The following is a 25,906-nucleotide window of genomic DNA, read 5'->3' as shown; positions in this document are numbered from 1 at the left end:
CTATTCTGGTTGCCAGGACCTTTGCCAACAGTTTGGCATCTACATTCAAGAGGGAGATAGGCCTGTAGGACCCGCACTGTACAGGGTCTTTGTCCCGCTTCAGGATCAAGGAGATCAGGGCCTGTGACATTGTCGGGGGCAGAACCCCCCCCTCTCGCGCCTCATTGAAGGCTCGCACCAGCACTGGACCCACCAAGTCCACATACTTCTTATAAAATTCCACCGGGAACCCATCCGGCCCCGGCGCCTTCCCCGCCTGCATCTGGCCTATCCCTTTAACTAGCTCCTGCAGCTCTATCGGCGCCCCCAGCCCCTCCACCCGTTCCTCCTGGACCTTTGGGAACCTCAATCTATCGAGGAAGTTCTCCATTCCCCCCCTCCTCCTGGGCGGCTCAGACCGGTACAATTCCCTGTAGAAATCCCTGAAGACCCCGTTCACCTCTTGCCCCTTCTGCACTACGTTCCCTCCCTTCTCTCTCACTCCCCCAATCTCTCTGGCTGCATCTCGCTTGCGCAGCTGGTGTGCTAGCATCCTGCTCGCCTTTTCCCCGTACTCATAGACCGCGCCCTGTGCCCTTCTCCATTGCGTCTCCGCCTTCCTAGTGGTCAGTAGGTCAAACTGGGCCTGTAAACTGCGCCGCTCCCTCAACAGCCCCTCCTCTGGTATCTCCGCATATCTCCTGTCCACTTCTATAAGTTCCCCCACCAGTCTCTCCCTCTCCTGCCTCTCCTTCCTTTCTCTGTGTGCCCTTATGGAGATCAGCTCTCCTCTGATCACTGCTTTCAGGGCCTCCCAGACTACCCCCACCTTCACCTCGCCCGTGTCGTTCGTGCCCAGATATCTCTCAATGCCCTTCCGGACCCTTCCGCACACCTCATCGTCCGCCAGCAGCCCCACATCCAGGCGCCACAACGGGCGCTGGTCCCGTGCTTCCCCCAGTTCTACCTCTACCCAGTGTGGTGCATGGTCCGAAATCGCAATGGCCGAGTACTCCGTGTCCTGCACTCTCGAAATCAGCCCCCTGCTCAGTACAAAAAAGTCTATTCTGGAGTACACCCTGTGGACGTGGGAGAAAAAAGAATACTCCCTCGCCCTTGGCCTGCCAAATCTCCAAGGGTCTACCCCCCCCATCTGCTCCATGAACCCCCTTAGCACCTCTGCCGCTGCCGGCCTCCTATTCGTCCTGGAACTCGATCTGTCCAGCCCAGGGTCGAGCACTGTATTGAAGTCCCCCCCCATGATCAGGCCCCCTGCCTCCAGACCCGGAATGAGGCCCAACAGGCGCCTCATAAAACCCGCGTCATCCCAATTCGGGGCATACACATTCACCAGCACCACATTCTCCCCCTGCAGCCTACCCTTCACCATCACGTACCTACCCTCCTTATCTGCTACCACCTGCGCCGCCACGAACGACACCCTCTTTCCCACCAAAATCGCCACCCCCCGGTTCTTTGCGTCCAAGCCTGAGTGGAACACCTGTCCCACCCACCCCCTTCTCAGGCGTACCTGGTCTACTACTCTCAAGTGAGTCTCCTGCAACATTGCCACATCCGCCTGCAGTCCCTTTAGGTGTGAAAAAACCCTTGATCTCTTGACCGGCCCATTCAGCCCCCTCACGTTCCAAGTAATCAACCGGGTCGCGGAGCGACCCGTCCCTTTCCCCTGTCTATTAGCCATGTCCTGTCCCCTGTTCGCCCCGGGTCGACCCTCCCCTTCTGACCCGTTCCCCATGGCGATGGCCCCCCCCCCCCCCTCTCTCCTCCCGTTCTTCCCTTCCCGTCCTCGGCCTTTCCAGCAGCAACCCGGTATCCCCCCCTTACCCCCCCCCCCCCCCCCCCCCCCCCCCCCCCCTCTGGCTAGGACCCCTCCTAGCCGCGGTGTATCCACCATCGTACTCCCGAGAGTCAGCTGGTTTTCGCTGACCCGGCTGCCCCTGCCACACTCCGACTCCTCCCGATGTGGGGGGGGGAGGGGCCTCCCCCCCCCCCCCTTGCCATCCCTCTCTGACCCCGCTTCAGCGCGGGAAAAGCCGCCATTGCTGGCCACACCCCACTCTTCTCTCCCCCCCCTTCCTCCGTCCCGCGCGCGGGAAACAGGGGAAAGCCCGCGCTTTCGCCCGGCCACACCCTACCCCGCCATCTTCAATTCCACCCCCGTCCCCATCCAAGCCCATAAAAAAGCCCCCTTAAAACGAGAGGAAGAAAAAAGAGAAAAAGAAAACACGCATAACCAACTTGCACCCCCCCCCGTCCCGCCTCCCCAACTTAACAATATAACAATATAAATAACAAATCTCAAATAAATACATAACTATGCCTGCATAACTAAATAACTACCCAATAATAACATATTTAACCATCACCCTCCACCGAACAGAACAGTAACCATAACCCTTAAAGAACAGATCAAAAAACAGTAAAAAAGCCCCCCCTACAACAACAATAATTAAGGGAAGTTGGCAACGGGAAGAGACACACAAAAAGGAACAAAGAAACCCCCCATAACACAAATTTCAAAGAAACCAAACGATCCATCAACTTTAACCAAGTTCCGACCTGGCCTAAGAAAGACATGGGCCACTTGATCAGTCAAGGGTACTCGGGCGGCCTCGACCGCCGGCGTTCCCAAGTTCTAGTTCAGGTCCAGCTTTTCCTCCCGAACAAAAGTCCATGCCTCCTCTGGGGTCTCAAAGTAATGGTGCTGGTCCTTGTAGGTGACCCACAAGCGCGCTGGCTGCAGCATTCCGAACTTGATCCTCTTTGCGTGCAGCACCGCCTTCGTCCGGTTAAACCGGGCCCGCCGCTTTGCCACCTCCGCACTCCAGTCCTGATATATCCGCACCGTCGAATTCTCCCATTTGCTGCTTTTCTCCCTCTTGGCCCACCTCAGCACTTTCTCCCGATCACAGAAACGCTGGAATCGCACCAGCACCGCCCTCGGGGGCTCGTTCGCCCTAGGCCGCCTAGCCATGACCCGATATGCTTCTTCCAGCTCCAGGGGCGATGGACCGGCCCCCTCTCCCATCAGGGAGCTCAGCATCTCCACTACATATTTCAGGAGATCAGGCCCCTCCAGGCCTTCTGCTAGGCCCAGGATCCTCAAGTTCTTCCGCCTCATTCGAGTGTCCAGCTCCTCAAAGCGGCTCTGCCATTTCAGGTGGAGTGCCTCGTGCACCTCCACCTTTCCCACGAGGACCGTGGCCTCCTCCTCCCTTGCAGTCATCTCCTGCTGCAGCTCTCTTATCGACGCCTCTTGGGTCGCCTGGGCCCCCATCAGCCTTGTGGTCGTCGCGTTCATAGACTCTAAGAGTTCCACTTTCAGCTCCGTAAAACACCGGAGGAGAGCGGCCTGCTGCTCCTCCGCCCATTTTCTCCAATCTTCTAGTGCGCCACCGGCCGCCATTTTGGTCCTCTTCCCCCGCTTTTTTCGGGGAGCTGCTGCCGCTTTTTTTGTCGCCCCACTCCGAGTACCGACCATAAAGTTGGTCTCACTCTCCTCAGGGAGCCTTCCCCCACCGGGATTCGTCTTTACAGTACCGTCGGGGCCCTCCAATCGGCCCTTAAACACCTTTGTCGCAGGAGCTGCCAAATGTGCGACTTAGCTGGTCATAGCCGCAACCGGAAGTCCCTGCCATCAGACTTTTGAATGGACCTACCTTGTATTCAGTTGATCTTTCCTCTACACCTTGCTATAACTAACATTATATTCTGCAGTCTCTCCTTCCTTCCCTATGTACGGTATGCATTGTTTGTACAGCATGCAAGAAACAATACTTTTCACTGTATACTAATACATGTGACAATAATAAATCAAATCAAAAATCAGTGAATCAGAACCATAACTAACTTGTAAATCAAAGTTTTTAATCCATAAACTAATAACCATTTTAGCCGTTGATCTTTGAGACAGAGACACTTATGTGAACAATAAGCACCCAGTTCTATAAATTGCACAGAAGCATGGTGATAGCTGCCTGCCGTGTCTGTCTAATACCCCTTATGTTAGCACTATTCTGATTGGCTGCATTTAGTGAGACCACTATTTCTGGCCAGAAGTCCCAATCAATCACTCAAGGAGACTGCCCTGCACAAGTTACAGATTGGTTGGCTATGACTTTCAATGTCAATACCCTCCACTCACTGCAATTTTCTGTTGAAATAATTAATTTGCATTGTGCACTTGTTTGCTGATCCAAATCGCTTCATGGCCTCGCCCTGCTCTACCTCTGTAATCTCCTTCAGCCCCAATATCCTCCAAGATACCCCAGTTCATTTAATTCCAGCCGTAGAGTCCCAGAAGTTACTCCTCCGTTAGTGACCGTACTTTCTATTGCTTAGGCCCTAAGTTCTGGAATCCCCTCCCTAAATGTCTCTGCTTTCTACCTCCCCCTCCTCCAACATAGATATAGAATTTACAGTGCAGAAGGAGGCCTTCGGCCCATTGAGTCTGCACTGGCCTTTGGAAAGAGCACCCTACTTAAACCCACGCCTCCACTCTATCCCGATAACCCAGTAACTACACCTAATCTGCACATCTTTGGACTGTGGGAGGAAACCGGAGCACCTGGAGGAAACCCACGCAGGCACGGGGAGAACGTCGAAGCCGGGAATCGAACCTGGGACCCTGGAGTTGTGAAGCAACTGTGCTACCTTGCTGCCCCCACTGTGCTCCTGTCCTGACACTCTGCTCAAGCTTCTGGCCATCTGCCCTATGTGGTTCAAAATAAAACATACAATGCAGAAGGAGGCCATTCGGCCCATCGAGTCTGCACCAACTAAGCCCTCACTTCCACCCTATCCCCCGAACCCAATAACCCCATCTAACCTTTTTTCTGGACACTAAGGGCAATTTAGCATGGCCAATCCAGCTAACCTGCACGCCTTTGGGCTGTGCTAGGAAACCGGAGCACTCGGAGGAAACCCACGCAGACACTGGGAGAACGTGCAGACTCCGCAGACAGTAACCCAGCGGGGAATCGAACCTGGGACCCTGGCGCTGTGAAGCCACAGTGCTATCCACTTGTGCTACCGTGCTGCCCTAAAAAATTGTGCTCAGTGTCAGAGTTTGCTGTAAAATGTTCCTGTGATGTGTCTTGGAATGTTTTGTTATGTTGAATGCACTATATAAATACAAGTTCTTGATATTGTAAATAGATTTTGTTTGCTTTGCATATTTGCTGTAAGCCCTGCCCCAAGTCCCAGCCAGCCTCCAACTCTTAATTAGATTATATTGTTGCACAGTAACTCGATAATGGACGTTAATTGTTTCTAGCACTTGTGTGTTTGGTGATTTGTTTACCCAGGCACGCTATCTGTTGGTAATAAACCACACTGGCGTTGCTGTGGTTCACTCAGAGACAGAAGCGGAAGTTAAATTCCAAGCTTTCCATTTTATGAGTGGAATTTTAAATGGGCCTGTGCTTCTAAGAGGTGAAGCTCAAAACTGAAACACCCTGTTTCTGCCACACTGATCTTGGGAGCGCAGTTTCAGGCGTTCCTTCACTAACAAACAAAATATTTGCACCGCAGCCAAGTGAGTAAACAAAACAAGTGATTAGTTAATTTTCCAGATTCATAGAATCCCTAGAGAATGCAGAAGTAGGCCATTTGGCCCGTCGAGTCGACACTGACCCTCTGAAGGAGCACCCCACCCCTGCAACCCCACCTAACTTTTGGACACTAAGGCAATTTATCATGACCAATCCACCTAACCCGCACATAGAACATAGAACAGTACAGCACAGAACAGGCCCTTCGGCCCTCGATGTTGTGCCGAGCCATGATCACCCTACTCAAACCCACGTATCCACCCTATACCCGTAACCCAACAACCCCTCCCCTTAACCTTACTTTTTAGCACACTACGGGCAATTTAGCATGGCCAATCCACCTAGCCCGCACATCTTTGGACTGTGGGAGGAAACCGGAGCACCCGGAGGAAACCCACGCACACACGGGGAGGACGTGCAGACTCCGCACAGACAGTGACCCAGCCGGGAATCGAACCTGGGACCCTGGAGCTGTGAAGCATTTATGCTAACCACCATGCTACCGTGCTGCCCCATCTTTGGACTGTGGGAGAAAACCAGAGAAAACCCACGCAGACATGGGGAAAACGTACAAACTCCACAGAGTTTGTGGACCCAAGGTCAGAAATAAACCCAGGTCCCTGGCACTGTGAGGCAGCAGTGCAACCCCCATGCTGCCTTGATGACATTTTGAGTGACGTTCATACTTGGACCATTAATTATAATCCCAGCATTTTCTGATTTTATTTCGGATTTTGAATATTTGAACATCCAATGGAATGTACCGGATTAAATCATTACTGTTGATTAAGATTCAATGGGTCATGGCCACTTAGATTGTCAATGTTTCAGGTGTTCTTCACAGTTCAGGTAATGAGCACCTAATCATCAGGGCCTAATCATCATTGGACAATGCACCTCAGTTGAATGTACTGTCCATTGAAACAGCTCAATCGTTTTCTCCGTTACAGAGTCTCCAATGCTTATCTTTCCCTCAATTCTTTTTCGGTCGGGTTCCCCCACCACCTTGTTCCCCTCTTGGGGCATGTTCCATGGACAGTGGATGTCCATATGTGCCTCATTGTTTGGTGAGGTAATTGAATCCGTTGCACATTCCCCCCCTGTGTCTGCGTGGGTCTCACCCCCACAATCCAAAGATGTGCAGGTTAGGTGGATTGGTCATGCTAAATTGCCCCTTAATTGGGAAAAATAAAATTGGGCACGCTAAATTTATTTTTAGAAAGTAATTGAATCCATTATAGACCAGGCTGTAGAATATAATCCAGAGTGTAGCCACGTGTTAACTCTTTAGTCTTGTCTATGCGTTGTGATATATTGAGCCCAAATTCAAATTAATGGAAATAGAATATATTAAAAATCATGCTTAAAAATGTATCCTGGAGCAATGGTGGATTTAAATTAAACAAACAGATGCAAGTGCTATATCTCCCTTAGCATAGTGGTTAGCACGGTTGCTTCACTGCGCCAGGAACCTGGGTTTGATTCCTGCCTTGGTCACTGTCTGTGCAGAGTCTGCAGGTTCTCCCCATGTCTGCGTGGGTTTCCACCGGGTACTCTGGTTTCCTCCCATAAAGTCCCGAAATACATGCTTGTTGTGTGAATTGGACATTCTGAATTCTCCCTCAGTATACCCCAACAGGGGCCGGAGTCTGGCGACTAGGGGCTTTTCACAGTAACTTTTTTTATATATAAATTTAGAGTACCCAATTATTATTTTTTTCCCAATTAAAGGGCAATTTAGCGTGGCCAATCTACCTAGCCTGCACATCTTTGGATTGTGCAGGCATGGGGAGAATGTGCAAACTCCACACGGACAGTGACCCAGAGCCAGGTTTCGAACCCAGGTCCTCAGCGCCGCAGTCCCAGTGCTAACCACTACGCGCGTGCTGCCCCTTTTCACAGTAACTTCATTGTAAGCCTTTTGACACCAATAAAGATTATTATTATTTCTTGGAAACCCCATCCACAGTATAAACACCCTAGGTTATTAGCAAATAAAGATGAATATGGCCCTGAAGTTCCTGAGCTTCTGGTCTGCCACTGTGCAAGAGGGTGGAATTGGGCTTCCATCTCATGGCAGCTCTAACCTCACCCCAGATCTCTTGAGTGGGATCACATCTGTGGAGGAAATGTGCATCTGCACCATTTCCAGCACTCCCCAGGTACCTGTCACACAGGGCCAGGAATTTCCCAGTGGCAAGGGAGGGTGGTCCGAAGAACACAATGAATTCAAAATAAAGTAAGAATTTTTAAAGTTGCCTTTAGGAAATGGGAAACTTCTGGTAGTTTGTTCTCTGCCAGGGTGATGAATGCCTCAATTCCAACAGTATATGGAGACAGCAGAAAGAGAAACAGCCAGTGGAACTGAGCCTCACCTGAAATTCTGGCCAGTCCAGCCGGCTTGCACTGCGATCATAGTAATCCTAGACCCAGAACCTTCCGGTATCTGCTTGGCTCAGCTGGTCGTGCAAGTCTGCAGGTTGAGAGTTCTAGACCACTCCTGGACTGGCACCTAGCCCAGCATGATACTATATTGTAGTACCGAGAAAGTGCTGCATCATTTTTTGTGCCAACTTTTGGACGAAGCATTAAACCATGGCCACATTATGTTGAAGATCCTGTGGTACCATTTCGCAAAAGGGGCAGGAGAATTCTCGTAGAGGCCTAGCCAAAGTTCATCTCTCAACTAATATTACCAAAACAGCTTATTAACTGGTCATCAATCTGATTGGTGCCTGTGGGATCTTGCTGTGCTCATTGGCTGACCCATTTGCCTGCACAAGTCACCACACTTCAAAATAATTAATTGTGTAGCTTTGAAAGGCATGAAGGGTGCTATATAAATTCAGATTCATTTTTTCACTGAAGTGACTGCCCAGATACTGGTGTGATAGAAACTTAGGCCGTTTGAGATGATCAGAAGCCATAGACTCTGCGGTTTGTCCCTGACTGTTTGCTTGCTCTAGTACTTCAGAGCTGTGCAGTGTGTTGTGGAAAAGGGGTCGTGTCTGCATTGGTCTTAGTGTCCTCTCTTTTCCAGGTGCTTTTTCATTGCTCAGTCCTATGTACTTGTAAAAAAGTGGAGTGAAGCTCTGGTCCTGTATGAACGGGTCCTTAAATACACCTCTGAGGCACAGACACAGACCACGAAATTTACAAATCATTTACAGGTACAGCATTTTAAATGCCACATTTTGTCATTTGAATGTTTCCAGTTTATAAACAATGGCAGAAGGGACAGTAAATAATTCCATTCTATGGTGCCCTCCTTCCACTGAGTGATTCAACACATCTGAGTGATCAGCTGGCTAAACCAGACAAGCAGCTCATACTCTGCCCCTTGATATTTTTCCTGTCCCTCCGTTTTATTTGCTGCACCACATGAATTTTCAAACACAGATCCAATTCCATGCAGGATGTCATCTTTCGGAAAATGCCACTTAATCCGTCAAATCACTACTTCTGTCCTCTCTCATTTACTTTACTGGGACCATAGACACATATCAGTGTTGCATTTGTCTGCAAAACAATAATGATTATTCTTCAACGGTAACTGGTTGGGAATCACTTTAGTGAATCCTAAGGATATGAAAGTTTTCCCTTGTTCTTACCCATTTGCATTCCTCCTAAACTTGGTCCATCTAGCATCACCCTTAATTGGTTTAGTCATTTATTACTTTACACTCTCCTTCAATTGAATAATCCCTTCCTGCTGTCCACTAATTGATAATGCTAATATCCATTCCAAACAAAACCTTTGGTTAACAGTTTCCAATATTTAGAATTCCTTTTTTTTTCTTGTGTTTCACTATTAAATATATTGAGAGTGAGAAGCAGTAAAGGAAATTCAACGCAGGCATCTTATTCAGTGATTCAGCCTGAGCAAAACTGAAGTCAATGGCTGAGGGGGTCTCCACTGGTTGGAGACATACTTCGCACATAGGGTGTTGGTTAGCTCAGTTGGCTGGACAGATGATTGTGAAGCGGAATGATGGCAACATTGACTGGTTCAAATTCCGTAATGGCTAATGGCCTTCTCAACCTTGCATTTTGCCTAAGGTGTGGTGACCCTCGGGTTAAATCACCACTAGTCAGCTGTATCTCAAAGGGGAGAGCAGCCTATGGTTCTCTGGGACTTCGGTGACTTTCACTCAGCATAAAGTGGTTGATGGCGGCCAATCACCTCAGCTGCAGGACCTCAGTGTTGGGTTCCTCAGAGTAGTATAGTAGACTAGACCCAACCACTTTCAGCTGTTTCATCACTGACCTTACTTCTATCATAAAGTCAGTTCGCTGGTGATTACACATTGTTCACTATTCGTGACTCCTCAGACAATGAAGCAGTCCATGTCCATATGCAGCAAGACCTGGGAAACATCAGGCTTGGGCTGATAAGTGCAAGTAACATTCGTGAGGGCAGCACGGTGGCGCAGTGGTTAGCATTGCTGCCTCGCGGCGCTGAGGACCCGGGTTCTATCCCAGCCCCGGGTCACTGTCCGTGAGGCGTTTGCACATTCTCCCCGTGTCAGCGTGGGTCTCGCCCCCCACTAGCCCAAAGATGTGCAGGGTAGGTAGATTGGCCACGTTAAAAATTGCCCCTTAATTGGGAAAAAAAAGAATTGGGTACACTAAATTTATTTTTTTCAAAACATTTGTACCACCAGTGCCAGGGAATAACCATCTCCAACCAAAGAGAACCTGGCCATCGTCCTTGGCATTCAGTGGCATTGCTAATCCTCCACTGTAACACCATTGACTAGTGGCTGAACTGGACTAGCCATACAAAAGTACTGTGGCTACAAGAACAGGTCAGAGGCTAGGAATCCTGTGGCAAGTAACTCAACATCAGACTCCCCAAAGCATGTCCATCAACATCAAGGAACAAGTTAGGAGTGTAATAGAATGCTTCCCACTTGCCTGGATGAGTGCAGCTCTAACAACACTCGAGAAGCTTGACATCATCTAGGACAGAGCATCGCGCTTAATTGGCACCCCTTCTACATTCACTCCCTCCACCACCAGCACGCATCCTCACTGTCCTCACGGACAGTGACCCGGGGCTGGGATAGAACCCGGGTCCTCAGCGCCGCGAGGCAGCAATGCTAACCACTGCGCCACCGTGCTGCCCTCACGAATGTTACTTGCACTTGCAGCAGTCTGTGGCATCTACAAGATGCAGTGCAGCAACTCACCAAGGCTCCTTGAACAGTACTTACCACCCAGTGACCTTTACCACCGAGGACAAGGGGCAGCAAATGCATGGGAACACCACCACACTTCGAAGCCACAATGTTCTGACTTGGAATTATATCACTATCCATTCACTGTCACTGGGTCAAAATTGTGGAGCTCCCTTCCTACCAACACTACAGGTGTACACCACGTGGACTGCAGCAGTTCAAGAAGATGGCTCACCATCGCTCCTGTGCAATTAGAAATGGGTAAAAATTTTGGCCAAGCCAGGATGTGCACACCCATGAATGAATAAAATAAAAGTGCCAAGAAATTGCTTGGAAGTGCAGAGTGGTGCTCCCCAGATGCCTCCGATTAGGATGGCATGAGTTCAGTCCCTGCTGCATCTGAGTTCACTGACTTCTGCTCGCACACAGCTGTTTGGGGAAGTTTCAGTCTGTCACGAAGCCTGAGATTGGGAAGAGACAGGTAGATTAACCAGTTTTTTTTATTCCTGATGACTATCTAGTGATCACTTGTCGACTGTGTAGGTGTTTGCAGATAGGAACAGGCTCCTCTATGATGTCTCCCATGATTGAATAGGCGCCTGAAGTTCACTCAAGTCTTGTACATGAATATTGCCCGTTTAGTCAGAGACAACTGAATAACTTATCACGTTGGGTTTAGACATGTGATGCACTTTTCTGAACCTGCTGCTTGATTAAGTGGCTCTGACTTCGTCAGGAACCCAGAACTTGTCCTTCGAATTAGACTTTTTAATTTCGGGCCTAAAGATATTTTCACGAATTGGTGTAAAACAGTTCATAAAATATTCAATAAAACGTCCAGATTTAACTCTGAACATTACAGAAACATTGGAGTAACAGTGTGCTGCTTCTGTGCAGGATCTCCCTGATGTGAAGGAACTAGCTGCCCGAGTCAATGCTGAGAAATACTCTGTACAGGCAGCTGCCATTCTAGGTGAGTGCACTAACCTGGCTGAATGGCTGTTTGGTCATTATAGTTAAAAACAGAAATATTCACATTGGAGAATGAAGATTTTTTACTTCTCCTCTACCTCTCTTGATCCCTCTACTTGTCTCACTTCTACGTCATCCAGCCTTTCAATTCTATGCCATCCAGTGCTGAATGAATAGAAATTTCATCTAATTGAATACTGGGAAGACCAATGGTCCTTGGTCCCAGCTCAATTCATTTCCTAGCCACCAATACCATCCCTCCCCCGAGCCATTGTCTGTCGCTGAATCAGACAGTTTACAACTGTGGTGTCCTTTTGTCCCTGATCTCTGTCACCCAGATTGCCTTTTTCCACCTCCATAACATTTACAGATACCACGCCTGTCACAGTTTACCTGTTTGTGTTCCGTCCAGACACAAGTATTCCAATGATCTCATCTAAAACTGCTGCTGCTGGTCTAATTTTCATCAAGTTCTGTTCATGCATCAAATGTGCTTGCTGATCTATGTTGACTCCCAGTCCAACATCGCCTCAAATTAAAGATTTTCATTGTTTTTCAACCCCTCCCTATCTCTGTAACCTCTTTTAGTCCTAAAATCATCTGGGATTTCTGCACTCTCCCAATCCTGGCCCCTTGCACATCCACAATTTTCTTAATTTACCATTGGTGGCCATGCCATCAGTATCTCGGCCCCAAGCGCTGGAATTCCCTCCCTAAAACTCTTCTTCCCTTCTTTCCTCTAACACAGTTCTACAAATTATTTTTCACAAAGTCTTTCATTATCTGTCCTAATATCCTCTTGTGTGGCTTAGTATCAAATTTTGGTTATTAATTGCTTCCTGTGAATTACTTTTGAGGCATCTTGTTACTTCAGTGGTGTTCTGAAGGAGTAGGTTTTTTCAGTTTTTATGTAATAGTGTGTTAGAATTATTTATGCTGTATATATTGGAGACAGTCATGGAGTTATTTGCTTTGCATTGGCAAGAATGGCATTATTTCCCTTCTCTATATTGTTGGGTAATAGCTATTTTATTACTGTCAGCACCTAAAATGGCATGGCTGGCGAACGACCCCTTGCATATTTTATGGAGTGCATTTGTGAACAAACTTAGTTCATGGAATAAAAGGACATGAATATGAAATTAGCTGAGTGACAGGAAACAATGAAGTTGCATTGGACTCAAAATATTAACTCAACTTCTCTTTCCACAGATGCTGACAGACTTGCTCAGTTTTTCCAACACTTTATTTTTAATTTCAGACCGATTTCCAGCATCTGCAGTATCTTGCTTTATTTTTAAGAGGTTATTTTGAACCTGTATAAAACATTACTTTGGCCCCAACTGGAGTATTGTGTCCCAAGTGCAGAAAAGATTCATGAGAGTGGTTCCAGGGATGAGGAACTTCAATTGCCTAGAAAGATTGGGACGTTGTGACAGTTTCCCTTGGAGAAGAGAAGGTTGGGAGCAGATTTTGTTATGGTGTTCAAAATCACGAGGAGTTTGGACAGAGTAGATGGGGATATCCCCATTGGTGGAATGATTGAGAGCCAGCCGGCGCAAGTTTAAACTAATTAGCAAAAGGAGAAACAAGGTGACGAGTGGTTAGGATCTAGAATGTGCTGCCTGAGAGTTCAATGTGTCAGAGTCAACTGAGGCTTTCAATTGTATCATTATGTGAAATGGGAACGTTTTCAGGACTGAGGAAAGGACAAGGAGTGGCACAAAGTGAATCACACCTTCAGCGGGCTAACGTAGACATGAGGACCGAATGGTCTCCTGTGCTGTAACTCCTCTGATTCACTGGCAGTAATAATGCCACTCTGTATTTTTAGGGGGTAGGTAACTTTTACTATCCTTTTGCACATTGGAAACATTGTCACTGCCTAATCGTATTCAATCATTTTTTTCATAGACACTGAAGACGTCTCTGAGATGGTGTCACAGCTTCAAGTCAAAGACAACGAGGTAAGGAATTCTCAGTCACACATGGCAGCATTCGTTCGAGGGAATTGCTTCCTGCCTTCAAACGTAAGGTGATTGTTAGAAATAATACTCTGCCATATTTCAATAAAATTAACAATGTCAGAGGATGGCACCAACTTAAGACCAATCAAGTTGTGATGGCCACAGGCAAGCATTTCTGTCAATTTTAAACAACTACCCATAGGATTTCTGTTGTGAGATCTTCAAGATTAAAAGAGCTGGCGAGGGAGCAGTTGTTTTCACTGGTTGAGAGGGAGGCATAGGATTTAAGATAATCATAAGAATTAGAGGGGAATAGTGGGAGGTTGGTGGTTGTGGGAGAGTGAGTGAGAAATGTCTTTGGAGAGGAATGCCTATCATTTGGGATTTTGTGGTTGAAGCAGATTCCATAAATCTTAGGATGTTTGTTAAATTATTATTTAAACGATAAAATATTAAAGCATGCCGCTATTCAGAGAGACTTGGGTGTGCTAGTGCATGAGTCACAGAAGGTTGGTTTACAAGTGCAACAGGTGATTAAGAAGGCAAATGGAATTTTGTCCTTCATTGCTAGAGGGATGGAGTTTAAGACTAGGGAGGTTATGTTGCAATTGTATAAGGTGTTAGTGCGGCCACACCTGGAGTATTGTGTTCAGTTTTGGTCTCCTTACTTGAGAAAGGACGTACTGGCGCTGAAGGGTGTGCAGAGGAGATTCACTAGGTTAATCCAAGAGCTGAAGGGGTTGGATTATGAGGAGAGGTTGAGTAGACGGGGACTGTACTGTTGGAATTTAGAAGGATGAGGGGGGATCTTATAGAAACATTTAAAATTATGAAGGGAATAGATAGGATAGATGCGGGCAGGTTGTTTCCACTGGCGGGTGACAGCAGAACTAGGGGACATAGCCTCAAAATAAGGGGAAGTAGATTTAGGACCGAGTTTAGGAGGAACTTCTTCACCCAAAGGGTTGTGAATCTATGGAATTCCTTTCCCAGTGAAGCAGTTGAGGCTCCTTCATTACATGTTTTTAAGGTAAAGATAGATAGTTTTTTGAAGAATAAAGGGATTAAGGGTTATGGTGTTCGGGCCGGAAAGTGGAGCTGAGTCCACAAAAGATCAGCCATGATCTAATTGAATGGCGGAGCAGGCTCGAGGGGCCAGATGGCCTACTCCTGCTCCTAGTTCTTATGTTCTTAAAGAACATACAGGATGAACAAGAGAGCAGTTGCAGTGAAATATACCAGTACTAACTTGAATGATGGAGAGTCAATCTGTGTGCCACCTAACCTTTATTTAGAGCCATGATGTGGAGATGCCAGCGTTGGACTGGGGTGAGCACAGTAAGAAGTCTTATAATACCAGGTTAAAGTTCAACAGGTTTGTTTCGAGTCACCTGAGGAAGGAGCAGTGCTCCGAAAGCTAGTTGTTCGAAACAAACCAGTTGGACTTTAACCTGGTGTTGTCAGATTTCTTACTTTATTTAGAAGGTTATTTGAAACGTTCCATCCTATGGGGACCAAACCTTGTTTTAATTTTGAACAGAAGATGGGCCTGAATTATTATTCTAGCTTTGAGTGTCTCAGTGAGCTGGTTTTATTTTGTGCTTATGTTTGTCACTGGCACAGCGGTTAGCGTTGCTGCCTCACAGCACCAGGGACCCCGGTTCAATTCTGGCCTTGGGTGAGTGTCTGTGTGGAGTTTGCACATTCTCCCCATGTTTCCTCTCACAGTCCATAGATGTGCAGGTTAAATGGGTTGGCCATGCTAAATTGCCCCTTAGTTTCAAAAGATATGCAGATTAGGTGGGGTTACAGGGATTGGGCAAGGTAGGGTCCATGTAAACCCAATGGGTCAAGTGGCCTCTTTCTGCGCTGTATGGATTCTATGGTCTTCCGTAAAATATCTTGTGGCATTCAGGATGTGAATGTTGCATTTTTACAGGAGCGTAAATCCAATCCAGGAGATATAAAACTCACTGGAAAGTTTGAATGGGCTAATGCGCAGTAAGATTTGATACTTTTAAATGGGATCTTGAACACCAAACTAATCAAACTGCATGCATACCAAGATCCCTCTGATTATTGATGCTTCCCAGGGCCCTGCCTTTTATCATGTATTTCCTTGCCTTGTTCTGTCTAAGTGTATCACCTCACACTTATAAAACAGTACAGCACAGAACAGGCCCTTCGGCCCTTGATGTTGTGCCGAGCAATGATCACCCTACTCAAGTCAGCGTATCCACCCCATACCAGTAACCCCCCCCCCCTTATTTTTTAGGACACTAAGGGCAATTTAGCATAGCCAATCCACCTAACCCGCACATCTTTGGACTGTGGGAGGAAACCGGAGCACCCAGAGGAAACCCACGCACACACGGGGAGGACGTGCAGACTCCGCACAGACAGTAACCCAAGCCGGGAATCGAACCTGGGACCCTGGAACTGTGAAGCATTTATGCTAACCACCATGCTACCGTGATGCCCCTTATCCGGATTGAATTCCATTTGCCACCGATAAGCCCATATGACCAGCCTGTCCATATCCTCCTGTAATCAAAGGCTATCCTCCTCACTATTTACCACATTCATCCACAAACATACTCCTACATTGAAGTCAAAATGATGAACCACAAACAGTAAAGGCCCAACACTGATCCCTACAGGACACCACTGAACACAGGCTTCCAGTCAGAAAAATACCCCTCGACCATCACCCGCTGCTTCCTGCCACTCAGCCAATTCTGGATCCAATTTGCAAATTTTCTTGGCTATCAGTCTCTCATGTGGGACCTTATCAAAAGCCTTGCTGAAGTTGAGAGCATGTCTTTCACTTCTTCCTGCACTCCTCCCATATTCTTGCTGCCGTTCATCAATCACATTCATTGGAATCAAGCAGCATGCGGGAGGTGGGGCACATTTGGCCAAATGTGTGACTGCCAGCTCTTTGAAAAAAAATCTATTCGATTACTCTTCTCCCCCACACACCAATCCTTTCCCTACTGTCCTGCAATTGTTTCCTTCTGAGGAGTTTATTCAATTCCCTTTTTGATAATATTGAATCTGCTTTGGCCACCGTCAGAAGCACTACAATCCAGATCATAATTTGAGGTACATAAAGGTTCTCACTCTCCCAGGTTCCTCTGTCAGCGATGTTGCACACTGCTGTAATGTGGTTTATTACACCCTTGAGAGGGTAAAATCTGGTGTGTGGAGCCATGCAGATCACAGTTAGTGGTCAGTGGTGATGGCATTTGTGACTTGTCATTGCCTTCACTGTCCTGAACAGGATATGGGCAATAAAGTGTAAGCCAACACCCGACTCACTTCTGTGTGAACAGAACAAGAGCAGCGTTGAGCTTTTCCCGTGGTCAGGTTGGTACACAAAGAGCAGTCACTTGAGTTGTTTCCACTGATGGGAGACTATGAAACTTTACCTCTGAATGTGATACTGCCTTCAAAAAAGGGAGATAAATTGGAACAATTTTATGGAAAGTTATATGTGATTTTGGATGGCTCTCATTCTTGTAACGTTTGGTATGCAATCCACCTACTAGGACCATGATCTCACGACTTGTACATTGTAATGGTACCTTCAGTGTTCACTGTTAAACTGTGTCTATGTATATCGGAGCTATGGCTGCAACTTTGTGACTCCTCTTTTGCAGCCTCTCCGGGAGTGTTTGGACGTGTTCCGCATCGACCCCTCTCTGGTTACTAAACATGCCAATCTCGTGCGGTTCCCACCAGAATTCCAGCCGATCCCCTGTAAGCCTCTGTTCTTTGACTTGGCTCTGAACCATGCAGCATTCCCAGACTTGGAGGAAAAAGTGGAACAGAAAGGGAAAGGAGGCCTCACTGGTTACATCAAAGGTTTCTTTGGCTTCCGTGGCTGATGTTTGGAGTATCTGGAAGGAATTAAAACAATTTGTCTAATGTAACAGTCCATGTCCTACTCTTGCATTTCTGAAAGGAGTTTAATGCTTCAAATATAATCAGAAACCTTGGGGTGCATAGCAGATTGAACTGAACAGTGACACCAGCCTTAAGATCCTTACTTATTTCTACAATGATTTTGCTATCCATTCGACCCAGTCCTCCCAATTACAGCACTGACTGGCCCGTGCTTCACAAACTTACCCGTCAAAGGATAGGCTCAATCTCTCGCAAGAATTGGAGAAAGTAAAATTAACTCGTGAATATACCCTCAAATGTAAAAATAAGATTGGTCTTTCAGCTTGCTTTTCCTTGCGAACTATGCCAGTTAGAAGCAATTCTACTTCATATAAACCCAATAATAGGAAATCAATAAAGCAGTGTCGATAATATTTTGCTTCTCTTATGATTCTGGCTGTTGGCAGGAGCATCATAAATTCAAGATGCATTTTTGTAAACTGGTGTAACCTCACCTTTTATGATTTTTTTAAAAAAATGCCACAAAGGTGATTAAGTGACAAATCATCCAGATAGAAGTCCATTCAGGGGAACTGTTTAATATATATTGCAAGGCAAGTCCTTCTTCCTTTGAGTTTAAGCATTAGTTTTTGAGACAGTCTTGTTTTATATGTTGAGGGTGTAGACCTTTTTGCAAGGACCATGTGGTTAATTTTTGTTTCACAAGCTTATTTGTTAGTTTGTTGCCGACTGCCTGGTTTTGAACCAGCCAAACTGGAGTCGGGGGTGATCTCCTGCTAAGTATGAAGGGTGAACACTTCTGTTCGAATAGCCTCATCCCTTTTGGGGTCCTGGGCAGAAGCCAACCATCCTAGTTTCATGTGTTCTCAAGCAAGGCCTATGATGAAAGGTCACTGGAGAGCTCCGAAGCAACACATTGTACACCTGCCGCAATTCTATAACTAACGTGACACACAGCCACACACCAGCCTGCAACCCCCACAAGTGCCTGTCTCCTCTCTCTTGCTGCTGCTGCCTATAGACAGACATTTGCAGAAGTGAAGAGTTTGTTTATAATTAAAATCCACCAGTTCAACACCAGCTGCCTGATTCTTTAAATGGTCCGTGACTGCTGCTGGAAAACAGCACAGGAAACAAGTCTGATGCCAGAATCAGTTCAGTCTGCTGTGTACTGATACAAAAGCTCCTCAACTCTTTTATCGTCGCTGACTCAACAGTTGAAGATCTTGCCATATATTTAAAGCTAAAAGAGCACGTTATTTGAAGTCTGTTGTCTTCGTTAAAACCAGTGCAACCTGGAGACATTCCACAGGTAAAGATCTTTTTATTTTTAAGCGTTCTACAGAACTACATTGCGAAAACTCCCACACTCTGAATGAACTGGAATTAAAATCTCCCAAGATTCAAGTTGATGAAAATTGAGCCATCTTTGTTGTTTTGTGCGTGGTCTTGGACAGAAGACTCTTATGATTGGATGAAAATGGAAAGTTTATTTTTTGTTTTAATGGCCCTGAAATAAAGACTATCCTGTAGTGAACATTGTGCTTCAGTCACTGCTCTTGTTAGATGGATTTCCTTCACAGGTATCCACAGGCTCAAAAACATAGCCAAAACCAATGGATGTATGGCAGATAGTTGGTGAACTGGGCAAAGTTAGGTTTTGCGCATTTGGGGGCACAGCACAGTGGCGCAGTGATTAGCACTGCTGCCTCACGGCGCTGAGGACCCGGGTTCGATCCCAGCCCGGGTCACTGTCCATGTGGAGTTTGCACATTCTCTCCATGCGTGCATGGGTCTCACCCCCACTACCCATAAAGATGTGCAGGGTTGGTGAAATTACCATGCCAAATTGCCCCTTAATTGGAACATAATCTTTATTGTCACATGTAGGCTTACACAGGGCTGCATGGTAACACAGTGATTAGCATTATTGCTTCACAGCACCAGGGACCCAGATTCGATACCTGGCTCGGGTCACTGCCTGTGTGGAGTCTGCACGTTCTCCCTGTATCTGCGCGGGTTTCCCCCCCCCCCCACAAGTCCTGAAAAACGTGCTGTTAGATGGTGTTGCACATCTTTGGATTGGGGTGAGACCCATACAGAAACAGGGAGAATGTGCAAACTCCACACGGACAGTGACCTGGGGCCAGCATCGAACCCGGGTCCTCAAACTACTGTGCTACCTTGCGCTCCTGTGAAGCACCTTGGATTTTCTTTTACATTAATTTACAGGACATGAGCGTCGCTGGTTAGGCCAGCATTTATTGCCCATCCGTAGTTGCCCTTCAGGTGGAGGTGGTGAGCTGCCCAAAATGTAGGTACACCCACTGTGCTGTTAGGAAGAGGTTCCAGGATTTTGACCCAGCAACAGTGAAGGAAGGGCAATATATTTCCACGTCTGGGTGGTGAGTGACTTGGAGGAGAACCTCAAGTGATGGTGTTCCCATGTATCTGCTGTTCTTGTTTTCCCAGGTAGTAGTGGTCATGGGTTAGGAAGGTGCTGCCTTAGGAACCTTGGCAAGTTGATGTTTCACAGCATTAAAGAAGCTGTGTAATTGTAATTTCTTGTTGTACCTGTTTATTTTGATTGTTTCGACAGACATTTGGAAAATAATGAAAACCATTCCCTGCAATGACAGGGGTAGAAATAACTACATAACAGGAGGAGCCATTCAATTTCTGTCATTCATTTAGATTATAAGTAATTGTACCCAACTACATCTATCCAACTTGGTTCGGAATACCTTTACGTTCCTACCTTGTGAAAATCTATCCATCATAGTTTTGAGATTTTCAGTTGATCGCCAGCCACAACAGCATTTTGGCAGGAAGAAAGTTCCAGATTTTCACTCCTTGTGTGAGGAAGTGCCTCCTGACATCACCCCTGAACTTCTTACCTCTAATTTTAAGTGAATGTCCCCTTGTCCTGCACTCCCCTCGCAGGGAAAATAAGTTTTCTCTATTTATCCTTTAATCATCCTAACAACCTCAATTCAATCACTCCTTAATTTTTACTGTGTTCAGTAGAATGCAACCTCTCTCCAATAACTTAGCCTTTTCCTTTTTTTTTTAAATTTAGAGTACCCAATTATTTTTTCTCCAATTAAGGGGCAATTTAGCATAGCCAATCCACCTAACCTGCACACCTTTGGGTTGTGGGGGTGAACCCCACGCAGACATGGGGAGAATGTGAACTACACACGGACAGTGACTCAGGTCCGGGATTCGAACCCGGGTCCTCAGCGGCACAGTCCCAGTGCTAACCACTGTGCCACATGCCGCCAGCTTAGCCTTTTCCAGCTCCAGTTACCATTGTCTTGATTATTTAGAATCTGGAGTTTTCTTAATCATAATTATAAAAAGATATACAGAGGCAGGGGGCAGATTGAAAAGGAACAATTCACAAGGATGTTTTTAGATTTGTTTTTATTGTCACGTATACTGAGGTACAGTGAAAAGTATTGTTTTACTTAGAGTCCAGGCAGATTGTTCCATTCATGAAAAAATATAGGACACAATAAATGCACAATATAAATACATAGATATAAACATCAGGTGAAGCATACAGAGTGTAGTGCTACATAACAGAAACGATGTGTAGAGAGATCAGTTCAGTCCATAAAAGGATTATTCAGGAGTCGTAACAGCATGGAAGAAATTGTTTTTGAATCTGTTAGTGCATGTGCTCAGACTTTTGTATCTTCTGCCTGATGGAAGAGAGAATAACCCGGGTGGGAGGGGTCTTTGATTATGATACCTCTACACTATGTTAGGAGGCAGTAGCGTAGTGGTATTGTCATTGGACTAGTAATCCAGAGATCAGGGCAAGATCTGGGCTCAAATCCCACCATGGCAAAGTCTAATGGTGACCATGAAACCATTGCCATAAAAACTCATCTGGTCCACCAATGTCCAGAATTACGTGACAGTCGCTAATAAATAGGGAATTCAGGAGGACATGGGTGTATTTTAGGGAGCTTAAAAACAAGCACTCGAGGGAGAAAGGAATAAAAGAATATGTTGATGGGAGGTGGCTCATGTATCGCATAAATGCCAGCATTTGAGCCAATTGGACCTGTGGACCCGAATATTGTTTTAAAATGTTTTTTGCTTCTGTTGAGTGAAGTCCTGTATAATACACAAAGTAAAGCTAATAGTTTGCTATTGTACAGATGGGCTTGTTCCTATCGATAATCAAAGTCCAGTTTTTTTTATCCGTTCATGGAATGTGGGCGTTGCTGGCTGCCACGTCGGTGGTGGGAGGGGTTGAAGATGGTGGGTGGGGTGTCAAATCAAGTTGGACACGGAAATTGCCTGGCAGTTGTGTGTGGCGCTAGTTGTCTTATGCGAGGTTCTGTAAGGGCAGAAGTACAAAGGTTTCATCCTGCTTTAGAAGCATACTAAATACATGAAAATCTCTACTGTTGCCCTCGCCATGTTGGCCTTTATCTGTCAGGCAATCGCTGTCTGGGCTGGTTATAAAGAACCTCATGCCACTATTCGAAAAATACCAGAACAAGTGCTATTAGTGGGCGACACGGTAGCACAGTGGTTAGCACAGTTGCTTCATAGTTCCGGGGCAAAATTCTCCACTCCCGGGAAACCGGGAGGGCCGTCGTGAACTCGGCCGAGTTTCACGACGGCCTCGGAGGCCGCTCCTCGCCCCCTATTCTCCCCTCCCGGCGGGGCTAGGAGCGGCGCTCCATAAATCTCGGCCGTGGGGGCGTCGCGCCGAGAATGACGCGGCCGGCACGCCTAATGACGTCAGCCACGCAGGCGCAGGTTGGCCGACTCCAACCCGCGCATGCGCGGCTGACGTCACGATGCTGACAGTTCGAACCCGTGCAAGCGCGGTGGCCGTCTTTCCCCTCAGCCGCCCTGCAAGACGTGGCGGCTTGATCTTGGCGGCGGCGGAGGGGAAATAGTGCGACCGATTGAGACGCCGGCCCAACGATCGGTGGGCACCGATCGCGGGCCTGTCCCTCCCGAGCACAGTCGTAGTGCTCTTTCCCCTGTACTCCCCCCCCCCCCCCCCCCCCACATCCCCAAACGGGCATATCTCACCTGTTTCACGACGGCAGCGACCAGGTGTGGTTGCTGCCATCGCGAACGACAGGCCGCTCGGCCCATCCGGGTCGGAGAATCGCCGTTCGCCGTTTCTCCCTATGTCTGCGTGGGTTTCCTCCGGGTGCTCCGGTTTCCTCCCACAGTCCAAAGACGTGCAGGTTAGGTGGATTGGCCATGCTAAATTGCCGTTAGAGTCCAAAAAGGTTAGATGGGGTTACGGGGATAAGATGGAGGTGTGGTCTTAGATAAGGCGATCTTTCCTGGGCCTGTGCAGACTCGATGGACCGAATGGCCTCCTTCTGCATTGTAAAATCTATGATCTAAGTTCTCCCCAGTATTATGACCCAAATTTATCCCGAAAATATCTCTAAAAGCATATTTTCTGGTCATTATTTTATTGCTCTGTGCAGGAGCTTACGTTTCTTTATTAATTTATGGGAAGTGGGCGTCGCCAGTTAGGTCAGCATTTATTGCCCATCCTGAGTTGTCCTTCAGAAGGTGTGGCGAGCTACTACATTACAACACTGACTAAACTTTGAAAAAAAAGTTCATTTGGCTGTAAAGTGCTTTGGGTTGACTTGTGAAAGACAAAATATATAATAATCTTTATTGTCATAAGTAGGCTTACATTCACACTGCAATGAAGTTACTGTGAAAAGCCCCTCATCGCCTGTTCGGGGACACGGAGGGAGAATTTAGAATGTCCAAATTACCTAACAGCACGTCTTTCGGCACTTGTGGGAGGAAACCGGAGCACCCGCATGCAGACACGGGGAGAATGTGCAGACTCCACACAGTGACCCAAGCCGGGAATCAAACCTGGGATCCTGGTGCTGTGAAGCAACCAACAGTGCTAACCGCTATGCTACCATGCTGCCCAATATAAATGAAAGTCAGGTGTCCTTGGGAATAGTCTCATCATTATTTTGTTTTTTCGTCTTTTCCGGGGCAATTAGAAATGGGCAATGAATGCTGGTCTCACCAGCGATACCCACATCCTATGAATCATGCTATTAAAAACCTGCATATGTTGGAGCTGGCCTCATTTTGAAGATTTAAAGGTTAAATCGATAGGGTTGCTAAATATTTGTTGCAGTTCCTTTTTAAAGTTGCTCAACTTTAGGGATGGGTCCTGTGGTTTTCTTTCTATTACGGGGCACGATACCAAGTGTTGCATGAGCTGTTCTTGAACCACACCCACTTTGGAGTTTTTTAAATGAAGGAATGTTGACAGGAATGTTGCCTTCTTGTTACTGAAATTCACATCTGCAGTGTGAACCCCTGCCTACATATCCCCGCATGTGTCAGTCCTGCCTCAATCGGCAACATACTCACCTCTGCTCCAGAAGGTGTGGGTTCAAGTCACACTCCAGAGACTTCAGCATAAAGTCCAGGCTGATATTTCAATACAGTACTGAGGGAGCACTGCACTGTCTTTTGAACGAGGTCCTGTCTGTCCCCTCAGATGGGTGTAAAAGGTCCCATGGCACTGATTGAAGTGCTAGCAAGCTCCCCCATTGGAGAGCTGGCCAACATTTCTCCCTGAACTAACACCACTAAAAGGAGTTTGTGGATAGCTGTGATATCGATACCTTACTGATTAAATGTGGGTGTGCAACTGAAACTACGTAGTTATTCCCTGCAGTGAAGTTTTGCAATCTACCTTGCCCGACCTATGGGTGAGACATTAAAGATACAATATAGTACCAATATCAAAGGAATTTAGCAATGCTGCAACCCAGAGTCACAGTACTGGATGAACGCTTCCATGTACATTTATGTTACTGTTTCATTGGAGCTGCCCTCCCAAAGATGTTGGTAATCTGAAGCCATGAACTGAAATTGATGGAAAAATAGCATCTGAAAAGAGAGGGAATGTGTTGATGTTAGAGATGGGAGTCTGACACATCAGCCTGCTGCCCGCTCTTAGTTGTGGATTTGCCCAATGGTGTACCCCCAGCATTTTCCAGTTCTAGCTGTGCATTCCGCTTTCATTATGAGACACTTAATGGATGCAAAATTTTCACTAACTTTACATTCATTTTCCATTTGCTTATGTAATTATGAAACATCTTCCTGGGTTTGAGTGCAGGGTGCCCACTCAAAACTGACTCTGCTCTTCTTACTTGCTTATGCAAGTGCTGTCCCAATCAACCAATATATAGGTGTATTTTATAGTAATTCAAATCTCTGCTTAGCCTTGCCTCTCCCTGTCTGCATAATCTAGAATTTGAAACTTTCTACCACAGAGTAATTTAGGTGAATAGTACAGATGAATCTAAGGGGAAATTGGGTGGGTATATGAGGGAGAATGGAATAAAAGGATATGCTGATGGAGTTAGTCAAAGTAAGGTGGGAAGGGGCTCACATGGAGCAAAACTCTGGCATGGATCAGTTAGGTCAAATACCTTAACCATGTGCTCTGAAGAATGTGCTTCAGTAATACTATGAATGCCTCCTCCATGGATTCTCATTTTAAGATTCAAGCCGATGTTAGAATGTTGCTTTTTATTTAACTTCCTTCCGTTTATGTTGTGTACTGGAATGTCCTTTCTCTTGATCTTTACCATAGCGTCCGTTTGCTTCCAGTTGAGTGTGAGACCATATCTGGCACTCCCTTACGACTATTGATTAATTTTTGCAAGTTGTCTTCATTTGTTACTATACGTAGAGTGTCGTTGGCATAGCAGATTGTAGTAATCCACGGGAGGCAGGCGTTCCGTCACCACACCAATATTTATTTACAATAACGATACTACAGGAGCAGCTACAAACAGTGCTGCTAGCAGTCCAGTCAACTTAAGACTGGCTCACAAAGCCTATACACGTGATTATATGGGCCCCCTCAATGAGCTATCATTGAGGGAGCTCATACTCCAATTGGCCAACCAATAAAGCCAATTGGAGTTCATTACACCCCTCCCCCCAAGGTCCAAGGAATTCCTGCCAGCTGGCATTCCTCTGAGCTTCTTCCTGCTCATGTCTGGGTCTGTCACCTCTGTGTCGTCCGCCGGGTCGTTCTCTGAAGTGGGCGGGGTGTACCTTATAGGTGCCCGTCTTTTCCTTGACGACCTCCTTGGAAGTTGTTCCTCCTCCTTGGGGAGAGGTGTCGCGGCGGCCTCGTCGAGCGTGTCCATCTCCGACTCTGATGGCGGGGTCTGGAGAAATTGCTCGGGGCTGAGGTGTGGGTATCCTTTCCATCTGGGCTATCCCAGCTTGAGGCGGTCCTGCTTCGCCTGCCTCCAGGTGTGGTTCCGCT

At 46.8% G+C, this 25,906-nt stretch overlaps 1 protein-coding gene across 1 annotated transcript in view; it reads left to right on the top strand.

The window, feature by feature from the left end:
• The window catches only part of srp68 (signal recognition particle 68), an 80,131-nt gene extending 61,014 nt beyond the window's left edge, over positions 1 to 19,117 (top strand). The window contains exons 13-16 of the mRNA XM_038777251.1: positions 8,593 to 8,722; positions 11,630 to 11,705; positions 13,619 to 13,671; positions 17,334 to 19,117. Coding sequence (XP_038633179.1) covers positions 8,593 to 8,722; positions 11,630 to 11,705; positions 13,619 to 13,671; positions 17,334 to 17,561 — 487 coding nt within the window. The 3' untranslated portion in view covers positions 17,562 to 19,117. The remainder of the gene's footprint in view (positions 1 to 8,592; positions 8,723 to 11,629; positions 11,706 to 13,618; positions 13,672 to 17,333) is intronic.
• Positions 19,118 to 25,906: the final 6,789 nt, after the last annotated feature.

Source organism: Scyliorhinus canicula, chromosome 18 (genome assembly GCF_902713615.1).
Source record: "Scyliorhinus canicula chromosome 18, sScyCan1.1, whole genome shotgun sequence".
Lineage (NCBI taxonomy): Eukaryota > Metazoa > Chordata > Chondrichthyes > Carcharhiniformes > Scyliorhinidae > Scyliorhinus > Scyliorhinus canicula.
The sequence above is the reverse complement of the archived record's forward strand: the minus strand, read 5'-3'. Positions and strand labels throughout refer to the sequence as shown.